The sequence below is a fragment of the Onychostoma macrolepis genome, chromosome 20 (assembly GCF_012432095.1).
Source record: "Onychostoma macrolepis isolate SWU-2019 chromosome 20, ASM1243209v1, whole genome shotgun sequence".
Lineage (NCBI taxonomy): Eukaryota > Metazoa > Chordata > Actinopteri > Cypriniformes > Cyprinidae > Onychostoma > Onychostoma macrolepis.
This window is the reverse complement of record NC_081174.1, coordinates 17,083,018-17,102,282: the sequence shown is the minus strand read 5'-3', so window position 1 is coordinate 17,102,282 and position 19,265 is coordinate 17,083,018. Positions and strand designations below refer to the sequence as shown.

At 36.9% G+C, this 19,265-nt stretch overlaps 1 protein-coding gene across 1 annotated transcript in view; it reads left to right on the top strand.

The window, feature by feature from the left end:
* The window catches only part of gmds (GDP-mannose 4,6-dehydratase), a 69,902-nt gene that overhangs the window by 42,177 nt on the left and 8,460 nt on the right, over positions 1-19,265 (top strand). The window contains exons 8-9 of the mRNA XM_058755816.1: positions 14,028-14,146; positions 14,362-14,458. Coding sequence (XP_058611799.1) covers positions 14,028-14,146; positions 14,362-14,458 — 216 coding nt within the window. The remainder of the gene's footprint in view (positions 1-14,027; positions 14,147-14,361; positions 14,459-19,265) is intronic.

Genomic DNA, 19,265 nt, shown 5'->3' with positions numbered 1-19,265 from the left:
TCACCGAAACAGGAGAGCTCAGCTTTCTCCTTTGAGAGTGTGTGTGTGTGCTGTCCACATTTACACAGTCTGCTGTTGGGTCATCAGTCAGCTGTGGTAATCTTTGTGATGACAGGAGCTGGCTTTAGCAAAGAATAGAGTTTCCATAGCAATACGTGACCACGTTAGCTATTTATCCAAAAATCTGATGGTGTGACGGACACAGGCGGCCATCAAACTATAGTGTCATGTAGGAGGAGGGAGATTTGTGGAGCCTTGGCATGCTGTGTGTGTGTAAACGTGTTTGTGCGCAAATGTATTTAGACATGTGGGTAATATCATTGCTCTGCTGTGTGTCTGTCAGTGTGCCCGCCTCGAGAATTCAAAAGCATCCCTTCGGTGATCACAGGCTAATGTAACTGGCCATCCTTTGAGTGCCCGTGTGTGTATGTAAGGAGGTGATAAGTGACTTAATGAGTTTTCTTACCTTCTCACCCGCTGTATCTAATGGAGCATCTCACACACTTAACTGACATGTTTTAAATGATGCTTTGAGGACCCCATCATCTTTCGTCACCTTTGTGTGTGCGTATAGATTGTTAGGAGTTTGTTGCACGTCTAGGTTCAATAGTCCTCATGGAGTTGCTTGGGAAGTGAACACGATAGCCTTACTATATGTGTACGCACACAAACACGCATTCACACACGTACGTCCTTATCCAACCCGATCTGACCTGGCCGATCCAGTCACCTCCTCATCTGGTTCTGCTTTGCCCCTCCCTTAGGGCCAGGAAATAGTTGAAGAGCCATGTGTTTCCCTGGGGCCACATTTCACAGGTGCACCACTGTTTGTCTCTTGCCTTTTACATTTGTCTTAAATAATAGAAATAACAAATATGGCCCTACCCGGAGAAACAGGACCCATTCTGAGCTCCACGCAGACCCCTGAACCTCCGCATTCAATCATGCAGGCACACACACTTACTTCTGCACAACTGTCTGTCTTGTCTGTCCATATATATATTTGTATAGCTGTCTCTCTGTCCTTTGATCTATCTATCTGTCTGTCTGTCTGTCTCTCAATCCATTTGTTTATTTAATTCGGTCTATCTATCTATCGATCTATTGATCTATCTAGCTGGGTAGATTACTTACAAATTGTAGTCCATTACAGATTACATAATGAAAAATGTAGTTAGTAATGTAATCCAGGTTACTTATTTTAGGTAATGTATTCTGACTACATTTTAGATTACTTTACTTTTTTTTTCTTTTCTTTTTTATGAAAATATATTTCATTTTTTGACATCAACATCATAAAATAAAAAGTGTTTCTAAATCTGGGCTTAATGTGGGAACTGCAGTGGGTTTGAGAGTCGATCAAAAACTAATAATTAAATCATAAAAATGTGAAATAAATTATTAAACATTATTATAAAATTAAACACTTGAGCACTAAAAAGAGAAATATTTAATTATTTTACCTGCATGTCAATATGACCATTCAGTGACATCAAATTGTAAACATGTGAATGTGTTGTTATTGAAATGTTAACTTCCTCAGAGATAGTAACATGCACAATTATTTGTTTCATACATGGTCTAATTGCATATAATTGTCTAATTTTCCCCCCAAATTCAGAAGCTTGGTTTGCAAATTTATTTACACAACATTTGTTAAAATAGTTAAAGCTAAATGGTATGATACACAGTAGGATTTTTAGAGAGGAAAATTTAAAAGGAGAATTAGGAAGAATTAATAATTCACTGCCAATGTGCGAATATGTAATCATGAAATCCATAAAAAGTAACTGCAATCTGATAATGAGCATTATAAAATGTATTATACTGTAATTACACGTGCTTGATTTTTGGAATCTGATTACGTAGTTTGTTTGTCTTTTTCTTTTTTTGACTTTTTTTTTGTCTTTTTCATTCACACACACACAGACATTGAATGAAAAGCAGTTCATCCACACACACACACACACTGGCCATGATACACAGTAGTTTGAAGGGTCTGGTTGAGCCAGTGAAACTAGAGCACTATTTCATGTCACGTTTAAACATCTTAATGACGCTGCAGTCTGCCATGCACCCCCCCCGCATTAATCATCTCTGCACTCTTACGTTACGCACTCGCGCGCACACACACTCATGCAGTATCCAGATGTGCGCGCTGATGCATTTGATTGGATAATAGGCTTGGAGGGACTGTTTAATGGTCAAAGTTTCTGCTTTAGGGTTTAGGGGTGAAAGGTCAAACACTGCTCTGCCCATTAAACCTGACCGGTGGGTGTGGGGGCGTGGGTGTGCACTTCAGTGGGTGGCAGGATCCTCGATTCCTTGTAAATTCACCCACAGAGCAGGTTAAAGAACCCCTATTTTATTACACAATTAAACATTTTCATAGTTTGTAGCTTTACAGACAACCACACTCTGTAGTTCTCTCTCATAATCCTTGCCATATTGATTTAACATCATATCATATTATATTTGAACTGCCAAAAATTAGGTTCATGTGATATGAATACTCTCATACACATACGTAATCTGGACATTATCAGATATGACATGAGGGAAATAGAATGTTGTTTTTCTGTGGGTTTGTTGGGATGTTGACTAATATGTCCCTCTTCTGGAGGAAGATAAAGTAGTTATTGAATCGCTGTTTGACAGGAGTGTTGTCACGCCAATACACTTCATTATTGTGTAAAAGTGTGTGTGATAGAGAGAGGGAGCGAGGGAGTGAGAGAATGCTAACATTTGTGTAAATGGCCTGAATGGTTCCTCTGTTTAAATCTCAGGAAATCAGTAGAGACTGGCTGCTTGACTGAGTGAGTGCTTCCTGTCTCTACAGGAAGTGCTGGCTTTTAGAAGGAGGAGAGGTAATTTAGAACAAGAGTGTGAGTGTTTGTGTGAATGTGTTATCTAGATATCTTCGTGAGTGTGTGTGTGTGTATATATGAGCTATGGGGGAGTGGGGTAAGCTAAGCCACATTTCACTTAAGCTGTTCTCTAGGCAAGAAGGAAGAGGCAACACTTGCATAACTAATTATAGTTCAGGATGTCTGCTTTCAACTGAAATTTGAAGAAATTATTTCATTTATTATTATTTCATGGCTTATGTTTAAATGATTTATACATTTTCAAAATGCATGATATATATTTTTAGACCTGATTACATTTGCATTGACAGAAAATTATTTTTACTTGCCATATAGAATATTTACTTTGCAAATGTAGTTTTATTAATCAGAGGCAGCTGCACATGATGGCCACTTTTTAAATATATATAATCACATGACACAGAATATACACAATTTACCAGATTAAGAGGGTGATAGCCTTTGACACACTCTCCCCTACATATCCATTTTTGTCTTGTGATATCTTTGTGGATATTTTATTTGTTATTTAATTGACAACATTATTTGCAAATATACACTTTGGGCTTTTTTAGTGCAAAAAATCCATATGTTTTGTGGATTTAATGCATGTTTGTTATCATTATCATAAGTTTCTCCATAACAGCTCTGTTCATTATGTTCTATGGCCTTTTTTTCTCTGCAGTGTTTAATCAAAAAGTCATTTGCCTCATTTCAGGCTTGCACAGCCAAACACAATCAAAACCTGATCACACAAACCATGTGGGGTGTGCAGGAAGCTTGAGCACGCTCTATACACACACACACACACACACACACAGCTGGGTCTTGTTATAATCTTAACAGTAGCTGACTCTTACTCTGTTATTAGAATTGTGTTGTACTGCAGCCGTAGCTCAGAATTTATGCAGTACAGGTGTTGAAGAATCACACACACCATCACACTCATGATCTATAGCCTCTACTATTCGTACAGTCTGGTATTTCTCCTCCTACCCTCCTCACGCACACACTGTCTGACTACTGACTCACACACACCTCCCTACAGGTTGAACATATCACAGTCTGTCTCCCTGAAATTGCAACATATGATTCTGATTTCAGGGCCTTCAAATCCAATATGAAAAAAATGTATTTCATTATAACTTCATATATTTCTAACTGAAGTCTGTGTGTTTTTGTGCGCACATGTATGTCGCTGTACGTTCATGAGGTTGGATGTTTCATTGAATGTGTTTGTTTATGTCTCACTAGGTGAATAGAGAGTGGTGGGTTTGTGTGTGTGTTTGTGTTGGTAGATATGGTATTTCCTTTGCAGGAATGTGTGTTTAAATGGCTCCACAATGTCAGAACATTTCGGCAACGGACTTTCAGCGCTGTGACCAAACTTCCTCTCTTTAGGAATTTTAATGGTTATTTGGCATTCACAACTATTTAAAAAAAAAATTCTTAAATCAGAGTTTCAAACCAAAGCTGAAAGTTTCATGTAGTTTGTACTTTTTTGGCAGCCTTTTTAAATAAACATGTGTCTTGTGGTATTACCTGTTGACTTTAGAAATGTTTTCAATGAAAGCGAAGATAAAATCATTTCTTTTACATTGCGATCTTAAAAAAAAAAAAAAAAAAAGAATATTGAATTTTATTAGGCATACATGAGCTTCTGAGATACACATCCACATATGCACTCACAGGGAATATAGAATAACTGAATCCCAGCTTTCCATGACCAACAGCGATATAAAAGTGGAGGGTCAAATTTTACCCAGCATTCCTGACACACAACCTCATAGTTCACATACATTCACATTCTCACAAACGGGTATTCATTAAGGATACACAATATATCCGTATCCAATATCAATAGTTATTAACTTTTATCACAATTTTATTATCATTATCATTTATAATCTTAAAATTATAAGGTTTTAATGCCTGATTTTATTTTGAAGCACAATTTTATGGGATGAATGGCATAATGAATACCGCCCGTTCTTTTTTGTTTTTGACCTTTAATATAAAAAGAAATAATCAGTTGTATCTGAAAATTTCTATATCAGTGCAACTCTTCTTTTCATTTTTCTAGTTTATTCTCGTCACTCACACACACACATTTTGAGGAATAACATTGAGGTGTTTTGCAAAGCGGTGTGTTTGACACTGATGATTATCTGCGGTAATAGTTAACAGCCGATTCTCTTTGATAATGTCCATTTTGTTTAAATGGTCAGATGCCATCAAACCCACACAAACATGCATGTTTCATTAATGTCTGTCATCATTTTTGAAATCTGACAAAATTATGAATTAGAGTGAAATGTTCCTTGTGGTCCACAAACACACACATGCACTAAGCCGCTACGTTCACATAAACACACCACGAATTTCCCTGATGACTCACTTTCACTCTTAAACACATTTTAATACACACATGACGATCTCAGAGGTGGTCTGACTGACCCTGGGAATTGTCGGCATATTTTACGAAAACACCTCCAGAGAAGAGCTCTTTCTTACGGTTTGTTTTGTTTCTTTTTAGTTCTCCGATTTCATTGGAGTCTGCAGGAGTCCAGAGGAGCAGCCATACTTGTGCGCGCACAACTTATTTTAGTTGCGCCGTTCTTTTCCCAGGCTAATAAGGTTTTAATTAGGTTTTAAGCTGTATATTTGAAATAGACTGACTAGAGGTTAAACTATCCCAGATCAGGTGTCTAACTCCACCCATCCTCCTCAAATGAAATCAGATCTAGTATAGAACCGCTGCAGATATTAAAGCCGAATTAAACAAACAGGTATCCGAGGTTCAGGCAGTGCTGATCTTTAACAGTTATCAAAACAGCACATTCTGTACATACCTCCACCGCTGCCAGCACCTCAGGCCAAGCGCAAAACACTGACGAGGCTTTTGTCCTCTCTTCCTTATTCTTCAGACCAAGAATTTGACAGTTTATTGGTTGGTGACGTGTTTTGGCCTCTTTTATGAGTCTGTTTCAAACATGCAGCAGGAACTGGCTTCCTCTCTACCTGCATAAACACCTGAAACCAACACCTTTCATTCTCTCCTCCTCTTATTTCCTGTAGAGGGCTTCCTTTGTGTTGTGAATATCAGTGCTAATCTGTAGATTAGAGGTTCGATCTTGTGGATGTGTGCCGATGTTTGTTTAAGCCTGATTGTTGGTAAAGTGAGATGATTGTACTGTCTGTACGTGTATGTTTAGATGAACGGTTTAATTGTGTCTTTTAAAAAGATTACAGAGTTTAATGGCCACACACTCACCGCCTTGCATTCATTTAGGCTGATATAGACATGTGCCAGCTTGCAAATTTACTGATTCATTATACAAACTCACACATCGTAATAATCATGAGATCGGTTGGATTGGATCTAGCTTCTGTGATGGCACTAGACAGGAGGAAGTTTTATCTTGTAAGGCAAAAAATAGCAGTAATTTAAGGAAAATGTGCTTTTTCCTTCAGTGAATTTAATAACTCTTCCAAATATTGCAGTCAGCTTAATTATTTATAATATCAACATTTGGTAACCCTTTCTATGATGCATAGAGCATTATTTAGATATTCATGATATATTCATAATATCTGTGCTTGCAAATAACTACCTAACAATATAATATATTATTGTATATGTGTGTGTGTGTGTGTGTGTGTGTGTGTATTTGCCTGGTTATACTTTTTTAATTAGTTTTATGCATTATAATACATGATCATGGCCAGATTTTATGTTTTGTAACATGTTAAAATACACTATACTGTTTAACCAAGTAAGGTGTAATCATAACTGTGGTTACAAAATTTAGGAAAACATATATGTTTGTGTATATACACACACACACACACACACACACACACATATATATATATATAAATAAATAAATAAATATAGGCTTAATAGGAAAAAATACAACATTCTGACTAGATGTGCAAAATAAAAATGTAATCTGACAATTAAATTGTCTTGAAATTTGATGTTGTCAATTTGTTTTCATTTTTTAATTTAAATTTTGCACAGTATGCTCAAATTTTCTTTGATATGATGTGTCTCTAAATTCCCATTTAAAACAATTTAAAGAAATCTTTCTCATTAATTGACTTGTTGCTTAGTGGACAACTAGTTGACCATCCTGACCTATCTGTAATTCTGACTTTTTATTTTTGCTCTTTCCTTCTTTGTTTTGATTTTCTTGGTTCATATCAGATTTCGAATCCTTTGCTTCACTGCTTTTTTAATCCACATTTACATGCTGCAGGACTAATTTTGTGCACCTCTGACCAAGTGAAGGCAGATCCTTCTGTCTGTCTTTGTGACAGTGCTATGACAGGCAAGAAAAAAAAGTGATACACATACACACACCTCTCTTTGTTCATTGTACTCCAGGCAGTAAAAACTCACCTGGGGAAAGCATCAGCAGTAAGATTCGCCAACACGGCATGCCTCCACAAATACAACTGTCATCACTTTGTCTCACACACAGAGTGTTCATTGGGCAGAAGCCTTGGCCACATAAATGTTCATTCAATCTGTCTCGCGCACACACACACAAATACAATTAAAAAAAGTTGTCCTAATGTGTGAGAAAATTCCCAACAGTGTTACAGCTTGACCTTTCACTTTTATATGACCACACAAAATGAAGCCACCTGTGAAACAGACAGGAGAGGACGTGTGTGAGTGTGTGTGTGCATGACGTCGCATCTGTGTTTATTGCGAACATTTATAGAAGGCATTGTTGAACTCTTCTGTTTTCCCGCTTGCAGAGTTTCTGTGGTCACAGAAGTTGTGTGTACTGCTAATGGATGTGTATGGGAGTGTGTTTCCCCGCTCACACACCTGTTCCTCATTTTCCAATTTGTAACCAATCTGCTCTCAACGAGGGGCTAAACGGCCCTGATAACCATCTTGACTGCTCTCTCTTACTCTTTCTCTCTCACACAAACACGCGCACACACACACACACACACACACACAAGTTTCACTGTCTGGATGCATATGAGTTCCAGTCAATAAACTGCATCTGTAACTGTTTTTTATCTTCCATCAGATTAAATTATAGTTTCTTCCTGTCTCTATTGGTCAGTCATTTTCATGATCGATATGACGATCTAAAGTCTGGCTCTTCAGCCTCAATATAGTGAAAAGCGTACCACTCAAACCTACTGTAGGACAGTGATTCCCAGCCTGCATCTCGGGACATACTTAAGCAGGTTATTCATAAAATAATTTCTAAAATGTTTACATTTATAAAAATTAGTACAAAAATTATAAAAATATTTTCAATAAAATATAAATGTTAAGTATATTAATAATTGTTAATTATTATTATTAATAATAATAATTGATTAATATTTAATGTTTTATATAAAATAATGTTAACAATAATAATAATTCATAATCGAAAAAGTATGCAGGTTTTTGCAATTATCAGATATAAAATAATTGAAAAAATGTTTATTATAAAATGATTTTAACAATGAAATTGTTAAATATAATATTAGTTATTAATTAAAAAGCAAGCAGATATTTGAAAATGTCAAATATAAAATAAAAATTATAAAATGTTTTAATATAAAATAAAAATACTGTTAATACAATTAAAAAATATTTTAAATCTAATAATTAATATTAAGTTAGAGTTAAAAGAACACATTTCTAGTGTCAATAAAAAGTACTTAATCCTTGCTAGTCGACCATGTATTTTTATCCAGATTTTGGGATGGAGATACTGCTTTATCCTTTTAATTGTTTTTTTTTGTTTGTTTGTTTGTTTGTTTTGTTTTATATTCCAATTTTGTGTTATTTAAAATCATGAAAATTTGGATGGAAGGGCAGACAAATAATGTTTTTTGGCAAAATGTCGCTTTAGGAGATGATATGGTTCTGTTATGGACCATCGAAACACATCCAGTCATGCATCAGCTCAGATGGTCTGACTGGAACTATGCCATGTTTTTGACGTGTGTGTAATGGTGAACTCTGTGTATCAGTGTTGTGCATTTGTATTGGCCGGCACAAGAAACATGAGCTGTGTGGAAAAGTCCATTTTAAAATAGCATTAATGAAGTAACCAGGTGATCCGTGGTCAAAAACACACTCTCATCGTCTCTCTCACTCAGTCATTTAGTGGTCAGTGCTAACTCTCTCTCTTTGTCTGCTCTTTCACACTCTCGCCCTCTTTCTCGTTCAGTGTGTGTGAGCAAGTGTCACCATATGACAGCCTGTCTCTGCCTAATTCAAACCACCTGCCTTAAACAGAGTACTTCTGTGCTCCATACAAAAAAAGACTGTGTCTGTGTGTGTGTTGTGGTGGGTAGAGGGGAGTATTTAAACTTTCAGCAGCTCCAAAAATAAAAATAGGCTTTTAAAAACAGGCACCCTTCTAAACCAATGACTCCTGGAGCTATAGAGTCAGTTCCAGGCTGTGTGTGTGTGTGTGTGTGTGTGTGTGTGTGTGTGTGTGTGTGTGTGTGTGTGTGTCCTTCCCGGTGGATAGTTATGAATAGTTGTATTATTACAGGGCAAGATCTACCTGAAAGACTCGTACAGTTCTTATGTGAGGAATTCTTCACATGGCATAAAGCGAGCTGGAGTGTGTGGGCACTTCTTGTTTTTTTTTTTTGTGTTGCAATCGTAACTGCATGTTTGGTTGAATTGGATTCAGTGTTGCAGAGAGAACTGCAGGTTTGTTTATTGCAGAGTAACAAACTTAAAACAAATGTAAATAGCCAAACAGTTACGTCATACATGAGAGGAATTTTTTTTTTTTTTTTTTTTTTAAGAAAGATGCATTTTATTTTTTTCCTTTTGAATAATAATAATATAACAAGTTAATAAAACAAGCTTTTTATTAAATGTTTTGTTTAATGTTTTTACTTCGGTTTTTACTTTACAATTAAAGTAAAAAAGTAAATTAAACTTTTTTTCATAATACTTTTTTCTTAACTTTTTACCTTTTTGTCACAATTATGACTATATTAAGAGTATGCATATATTTTTATAGGGTACTAGTCCAAAATTTGCACACTTTTTAAGCAGTTTTTAACTAAATTGGTTACTCATGATCTTAAAATTATTTGATCTAAAGGCTTAGTTTTCATTTAAATTTGCCTATTTATGTACTTCTTTACAAAACAGCACATTTTTTAAATGCATGACATTTTACAGAACTGTGATCTAGATCGGATGGATACTTTGAAGAAGATTAAAATTATAATTGGTTTTACTACAAAATTCCCATACTTCAATTAGCGCTGTATCATAGTTTTGACAATTTTCTCCTTTTTTTTCTAAACTGTGGTAAAAACAGTAATAATGAAGAATGTGTAGTATTCAGAATATCGACTGGTAGCATAATTACGTAAACGTTCATAACATTTCCCCTTGGAAAATTAGCCACCCAGGTAATGTAAATTTGTTTGAAAATTGTGATTGGATGCATATGGTCATATGACCAGTGATTGCATAATATGTCATAATTTACCATTCCAAAACTTAAGATGATTTGAATATTTGAAGATACTTCATTCAAAAAGTGCCTGCGGGGAAATATAGTCACACGCCCAGATGCATAAAAACAAAAGAGCCATTGAGGCCGAGAAGAGGATGTCATCACAGTTAATCCTTTGTTTTCTCTTTCACCTTCTTTTAAACTCACCTCTCTCTCATCCAAGTATATGTTTTCCTGCATGGATGGATGGCAGGAGGAACACTGACACAGATTCAAAACAAACTGGTGTACATGTAATTTTTGGAAAGCTGAGAGACGCCTTGATCCACCAGAGAAGGAAACTGCCCTTGAACCTCACATTTTGCTCTACCTCTGTGACCCTTCCACTGAGCTTTAAAGTGATCATTTAAACAGATGTATGCGTGTGTTTACTGATCCATGCATGGGTCCTGGATAAAGTTGCTTTAAAAGGTTCTTCAAGCGATGCCATAGAAGAACCATTTTTGGTTCCACAAAGAACCATTCAATCAAAGGTTCTTTAAAGAACTTTTTATAATCTGAAGAACCTTCTTTCACCACAAAGAACCTTTTGTGAAACAGAAAGCCTGTATAACCTTCTTTTTTCTGTGAAACACAAAAAAAGATATTTTTTTCTAAATACAATAAAGGTCAGTTGGGTCCAGTGCTGTTTTGGGCCTCATAGACTTTCATAATATAGGCAAAACAGTTTAAACATTCTTCAAAATATCTTGTTTTATGTTTCACAGGTTTGGAATGACATGAGGGCAGTAAAAAAAAATAACAATTTTTATCTTGTCCCTTTAAGACAGAATAATTTTTTTTTTTCAATTGTATTGAGTTTTTTTTTTTTTTTTTCATAAGTTACTTTTTCTAGTCAGATCAAATCACATTTATTTATAAAGCAATTCGTATTATTGACCTAATTTATTAAGATCGAGCAGATCAGTTTTTGTTTCAATGATAGTGTAAGTAAATACTGAAAATATTTAAAATTGTGTAAACTGTTCCTTTAAGATGGGATTTAAAAGCATCAGTAGAAAAAGAGGATCTAATATGGAGCGGCAAACTATTCCGTGGCAAGCAGAGGCGTGGGCCGCACGATCATCTTGGAACCGGCAAAAACAAGTTATTTGAAGACCTTAGAGGCCTAGGAGTATGATATTGTGGGACAAAAGCACATACGAGTTACCGAACCATGTACACAAAAGGTGAAAGCATCTTCTTTCTTTTTCTTTTTTATACGCAAAGTTTGCACATTTGTGGCTGAAATGGCCAGAGAGCCTCAGAGCGTCCAGACCCCTCCCATAACTCCAGGAGAAGAGTGTGTGTGAACAGGAAGGAAGGGGAAGGGAGTTGTGCTGCAGGCCTCTCAGCTGTCTCTCACAGCGCTAATGATCCTTGGAGAGAGGCGTGAGGGAGGAATGGAGAGAAAAGGACGGAAAGCAAGGGATGTTAAGACAGATACTGTATGAGCAGGGTTTCAGTTCAGAATATTCTTCCTGTTGGATACATTTACAGTGGCGCTAAACCACCTCACATTTCACAAAAGTCCATGCTGACAAATCCAGAAAGTTGCTGAATAATAATGGCTGTTAAAGCAAAGCAAACCAAACACAATGGAGAAGGTTTTAGGAATGAATCAGTTACAGTGCTTCACTCTGCCATCAGTGTGAGAAAGAGAGAAACAAAAGAGTGAAAAATCCAAGAATGCTGTTTGCTGTGACTAAAATAAGATCAGAGAATGTTGCAGACCATTTCCTCTCTTCACTTGACCTCTATGTCTGTCCCTCTTGTTTTCTCTTCAGTCTTTCTCTCTCACACATAGACACTGTTACCTCTGTTACATGTAGGTTTCATCATTTTGAAGCTGTATTGGTGAAGATAGAAAGCTTTGTCTTGACCTTTGACCTTACTTGCCTCATGGTGTCATAATGGTCATTATTACATATTTTATACGTGTATACTCCGGAATTAGCACTCACAGCACCAACTGACAGTAAAACATTTGCATTACTTGCCAATAAGCTGGTACTTTAATTAGGAAATGCAACATTTTTATTAGGAATTGCAACATTGGTTTATGTCAAACTGTGAGAAGTCTGACCCCAGCTTGATGTCAGTGACGCGCGTCTTCTAAAGAAAACATCTGCCGCGACTAACAACTTTTACCTCGGGGGAAAATGTACTGTCAGACATTCATCTTCTCCAGAACTCTGTGACAACACATACATGAATATTCCTCAACAAAAATGAGGAACAACATTGCAGTGTGTTGTCTTCATGTTTTTGTGACGCATGCTGAAAGCTGTCAGTGACACAGTGACTTGAGCTATTTGTCACAAATATGTTTAAAAAAAATCAATTGTCATTGGGACAAAATATATATTCTTAATTTTAAAAAAAATTGCAAAGACAGAAGAAAAAAATCTGCTTGCACAGACTTCAATATTTAATAAAACCGCAACATTTCTACATTAGGCATTTTTAAATGGATGCACTTGCCTGCAAACTTTCAGGTGTGTGAGGGGTGTTTATGTATTGCGCTTAATAAAAATAACGCGAAATAACAGTTTATTGGTCAGTGAAAAATTTCTATTTATGACTAATAAATGTTCTCACTTCTACCAAAAAATTAATTTTGGATGTCTTCATCTGTGTGTTGAGGGAATTTCTACATTTCAGACTAGACTAAATCAAATAGAGCAGCTCTGAACACGATCTTTATCCTTCACAGTGGGTGTTTAGTGGTTTGTGATGTAGAACAGTCATTTTTAATTAACCTACAGATGTTTAAAATACAGTTTGATTGCTTAGACTTTGTGCCGTGATAAAATCCAAAGCTGTATCCGTCACAATGCTGTGTGAGTTCCCTCAGTGTTTCATTTTATGGTATTCTCTTTCTGTCTGTCTGTCTGTTATCTCGTTTGAGAGGTTTTTTTTAAGTGAGTGCAGCAGGAGTGAAATATGAATGAGTTGGGCGGCCAAGTGCGGCGCTCCCACTGCAGCGTATAAAACGTGCTGATGGGGTCTTTATCCCTCCATCAAGCTGAGGGGAAGAAAAGAGCACAGTCCTGTCAAGGGAACGGGGCGATTCTCCGGCCAACTGGCTAAACGCTGAAGCCCTGGAGTCAGAAAATGTGTATGAGAGAGAGAAAGAGAGGGGAGCTAAAGCCAGAGAAGAAAGACAAAAGACTATCACCCATTGACCTCTTGGCAAGCATTCTTGTTTTAAGTATCTCACCATTTATTTCTCCAAAAGCACTCTCTCTTTCATCTAGATCACTATTTAGATATAGTCTGTGCATTTGTGTCGTTGTGTAGTGGTTGTATGGACTTGGGAACTCTGTGTTTTATTCCCACAATTGGCATCCCATGAGGCCTAGTGTTGACGTCAGGATGGGGACGGCCTTGTGTGTTTGTGTGTTGGGGTGTGTGTAAGATCGTAACCACATAAAAGCACATCCTACTGGGAGCAGATGTGTCTGCGTTGAATCTGTGTCGTGTGTATGCGGGGGAGTCTTGATACTTGATCTCAAATGTGAACCTGAGAAAATAAAGCTGTTTTGATACTGTTAAATGAGGTCATCATATTGGTATTATATCATCAATCACATATGCGTCTTCTGAAATGGAATGTGCTTCATAATAATGATTTCGAACTTGTTGTTTTTGTTTGTTTTAGGCGATGTGGCTGATGTTGCAGCAGGAGGAGCCTATCGATTTTGTCATTGCGACGGGGGAAGTGCACAGCGTACGGGAGTTCGTGGAGAAGGCCTTCAAACACGTGGGAAAAACCATTGTGTGAGAGCACGCGTACACACACATCTACCTCAGATTAAGCCCATCTGGTTAATCTGGCACATCTGGTGTTGATTCGCCGACAGGCTGTACAAGACCGCAAAACAACACGCAAACACACCATAAATATTGTAAATATGTAACGCATATGCTGACAGCTGAATTGGAAAACAAATAAAATGAAGGAATGGGTTCAAAGCTCTTGTTCTCGCACTTAGGTGGGAGGGGAAGAATGAGGAGGAGGTGGGCCGATGTCAGGAGACGGGAGAGATTCATGTAAAGGTGGATCCGAAGTACTATCGGCCAACTGAAGTAGTAAGTCACTGCAAGTATCTTCCTATGTGTTAAAAGATCACAACGTCCAAGGTGCCCTTAGGAGGTGAGACATTACAAAATATCATACATAGACTACTGTACAATAAGTGTTGACATCTCCTAGATATGTGGTGAGAATATGTTTTCTATGTTTATTTTATGACATCATTAGACAGCTATTTGTTTCAATATTGTTCATTGTGACTTATACTCCATTAAATCAGCAGCATTCAAATCTCTAGAGAGGATTAGAGGGCGTTCACATAGGACACGTTCTTTCTTTCAAAAAACAGCTAGACATTGCATGACCCAGTGGAAGGGGTCTTGAAACTTTTTGCAAGAACTTGTTTTTAACTTGGGAGAACATCTTAAAAATGTCGCTTAACATACAACAATTCCCCAAATAAGCCAGACCCAATGTGTTGGCCAATTATTATTATTATTTAATTATGCTGTGTTGTTTATATACACTGCCATTAAAAAATTTGGGGTAAGTTAAAATAATACTTTTATTCAGCAAGGATGCATAAAGTTGTGAAAAAGTGCATTACAGTTTCCTCAAAAATATTAAGCAGCAAATCAACATTGATAAAAATGTGTTAAAATAGATATTATAAGTTCATTTAAATTGTAATAATATTTCACATAATTACTATTTTAACTGGTTTTGATCAAATAAATGCAATCTTGGTGAGCATGAGACAAAAAAATCTTACTGATCACAAACTTTTAGACAGCAGTGTATGTGCGTAGTTCAACAATTAAAAATATGTATTTTTCTATGATGTACTCAAGTAGACAAGATGATTAAAATGGTCCATCCTTACCTGACGCGTGTGTGTGTGTGTGTGTGTGTGTGTGTGGTGGGTGGTCATTCAGGAATGAGAGAGGCCACTAAATCTGTAAAGAAAACATACACATGAAATGATTGTTGACACATCAGAGGTTTTCTCCAAGACGCATGTTTACTGCGTATGGGTCAGAGGGGTGTTACCAAGGAGCTTTTTCAGTTAGAAGAAAAAAATAACAGAAAGGTAAGACAGAAAGAAAAAGTGCAGAAGAACCAGTGTTATTAGGGTATAAAACTATTAAATATTTTTGGTATCAGGTTTTTGATGACCTCCCAATGCTGTTACATAATATCAGCCCAGGATACTTAAAGACACTCTAAAAGGCATAAACCGAACAGGCCATCCATCAACACAGAAGCGAAATGGGAATTTGACCTTTAACCTCTGTGATAGAAAGTAAATCACTGCATTTCCTCAGGAGGCAGTAGTGTCAGTACGGGACACAGGTCACTTACAAGGATGAATGAGAGCGAGTGTGTGTATTTGCGATAGATTTACAAATGCATTGTCCACAGGCTACATGTGAACATGTTTTAAAATCTGTTGGATGAAGCCTACGATCAATCAAATCACTTATTCTGGCAGAAACAGAACAAAAAAAGGATCTTACTTCAATTTCAAATGCGTAATTATGTTTTTGCTCCTCTTTACCAGCACACACAGACACACACGCTTGCGTCGCCTGAAGGGAGTAACTGGATGAAATACACACCTATTAATAGAAAAGCAGTGGGCTGAATACGCTACCTGTTTGTCCAAAAAGACCATCGTCAATCGTCACACGAACTGCTGTGTTTTTGAGCCATCCTAATCTATTTTTGTTCGTACTACACCTGCATGATTTATGAAAGCATAATTACTGACAGATAAAAATCTTCTGGCTGAAAGATCCCACGTTAACGCTAAAAATAACTGTCACACCCAAAACTGCTGTTAGATGAATGGCTCTATGCATTATTATCATTCCCAAAATCAACATGTGAAGCCTCTGAGTGATGGCTATCATGCCAGACGTAACTTGTGGTTAGATGTGCGTAAATTGCGAGCGAATGATGAAACTCAAATCGGCCATCTTTATTTGCATAACCTTTAGAGATCTCATAACGAGCGTCTGCGTGTGCGTAGGGGAGGATTTCATCCGTGGCTTTGCTGCAAATACAACCTGTATCTCGCTTTCACTGGATGTGTTCTTTCAGTCGACACACACTCGCTCACATTCCTTCAGGAGGTATGCGTAGCTTTAGCTTCACAATGAGAAAAGCAGGTAATGCGCTTGGCCTTGTCTGTCCATCACACACCATCTACTCACAGACAAAGAAACCGTGTGTGCGCGTTGAAATAATATGCGAACTTCCTTTTAAGGCCTGAAATACCACGATTTAAATGAAGCTCGAAATATTAGAATGAATTTCGGTAACTTTTTTTATGATTTCCAGCAGGAGAGCCATTCTTTTATTTCTCTCTCTCGCTTACTTTTAGTCTCTCATTTGCACTTACACAAGGACACAGCGCATTGGGTGCAATAATGAGCACATCAAAACCAAGCGCTTTGTCTTTTAGCTGATTGAGGGGGTTTTTAATAGCGAAGGCTCGAGCTGATGAATGTGGCCCCCAGACGGCCGCTGAAGACCGCTGCATGAACCCTGCGGTCCCTGCTCTGCCTTTCAGCAAATATGATTTTGCACATCCATTTCATTCTTTCGGATGCTGATTTAAACAATTTTTATGAGGCACTTTGGGGAAGGAGGACCAAAGTTAGCCAAAGGCTTTTTTTTTCTTTTTCACTTTTTATTTTCCAGACAGTCCCCAGGAAACCCTCATGGTTTTTTTTTCTTTTCGTTTTTCATTTTGAAAGAGAGAGAGAAAGGAGCACGAGAGAGGGCATAATGAAAGCAAAAAGCTTTGATTTATGCAACCAATTCCATAAACGGCGAGTTTGCAGCAGTCGCTTGGTTTAGTAACTCGGGCCTTTTATGAATGTCTTGCCCTGCTGAACTTATGTGCACATCTCAAAGTTGTTTTTGGTAAACTGGGCTGTGGTTATTTTGTTATGTGGTGTAATTTCAGATGACTAAATGTGAAATGTATATGAATACTTTCTGGATGTGTCTGCCAGGAATATAAATGTAATGTACAGTAGGTAAGTGTAAGTGTGAGCATGCATGCTGATGATAGACAAAACACACAAGCTGCACTGGCTGCAGTTCACCATGTGTGTATTTCATCAAATCAACTCGCAGACTTGGCGACCCTGAGGAATTGCCACAACATAATGGTGGAATTATGTGGATTATCAGAGATTAGGACTATATGGTACATATGTCAACATGATTCCTCCAGCAACTCAAAGAGAAATTACACGTCTTTCTTACAGATTTAAATTTGAGAAAGTTGTTCTTTTGTGGAATATTGTGTATTTTTATAGTAAATGCACGTTGTCTTGATATTTAATGTCCCTTAAAATGCACATCAGCATCTTAGATGCTGGCATAATAAAGATTACACACACACACACACACACACACACACATACATACATATGTATATATGTGTGTGTGTGTGTGTGTGTGTGTGTGTGTGTGTATGAAGAGCTCAGATGCAAAAGCCACTAAGTACGTCTGATGCTTTTCTTTAAAATTTGCATTTCTTTCTGGCTACTATGTATAGGTTTCTATGTAAATACTGGTACTTCTGAATGGGTTGAGGCTGGGATTTAGTGCATTTGAAGTGAAAGTACTTGATGGACATATACTACTATATGTGTGGAGAGCGTTCACTCAGTATTATTATCTCATTTTTGACCAAGATGGCTTTTAGAGGCTTTTGCATTGGAACTCTTCATATATATATGTATATGTATATGTATATGTATGTGTGTATGTGTATATATTAGTGCTGTCAATCGATTTAAAAATTTAATTATGTTAATCACAGTCATGGACTGTGATTAATCATGATTAATCGCAAATTTAAAATACTAGGATTTACCTGTAAATGTGTTCAAAAAGAAATGCATGACAAACTAGTTTAAGGAAACAGAACCTTTCACACTTCCGCCAGGTATGAGACATAATCCTTATTATTCTTTTATCATTATTCTTTTGTTTTTATTCAGCCATTATCAGCCTTTATACTGGTAATAAAACGTTTACCAAGCCACATCGCTTCAAACCCAGTATACATTTACCCAACTATTATCAAAAGTATTTCTAAATAAATACAAAAAATCATTGTCTGTTTTCACTTACATCTATTTATTTGTTAAATTTTGATTCATTTTGTAGAATTGAATTATAAATTAATCTGGTATAGTATCGTAAGACTTTTTTATGGTATCGTGACAACCTATTATACACCATTCCTTGTTTCAGTTGAACCTAATTCCCACATTTCCTCCATCGAGTTTAATATCTTTTTTTCTTAGATTGTTTCATTCATTCATACAGTAGGCTAGACTAGCGTCACTGGAAAAGACGCCTAGTTGGTACGACAGGGTCACAGCGCATTTTCTTGAAAAGGAACGTAGGGCAGAATTTATGTATAAATAAATGGACAATTTTTATGATGTAGGCCGAAAATGAGCTTCCCCTCTTTGAAAGACCAGCAGCCGCCACTGATATATATGTATATATGTATGTGTGTGTGCGTTTTTGTGAAAAGTCAGGACATAGATTTGTATAATGACAAAGGTATTACAAGGTGAAGGTGACATCTCAGGACATTGACCCATGTCCCCACTTTTCAAAACGCTTATAAATCACAGAGTGAAGTTTTTTTGGGGAAAGTTGAAATGCACAGTCTCCTGTAAGGGGTAGGGTTGGTGTAGGGCAATAGCACATACAGTAAGTACAGTATAAAAACCATTACGCCTATGGGATGTCCCCACTTTTCACAAAAACGAACGTGTGTGTGTGTAAGTATATATATATGTGTGTGTGTGTGTGCGCGCGTGCGCG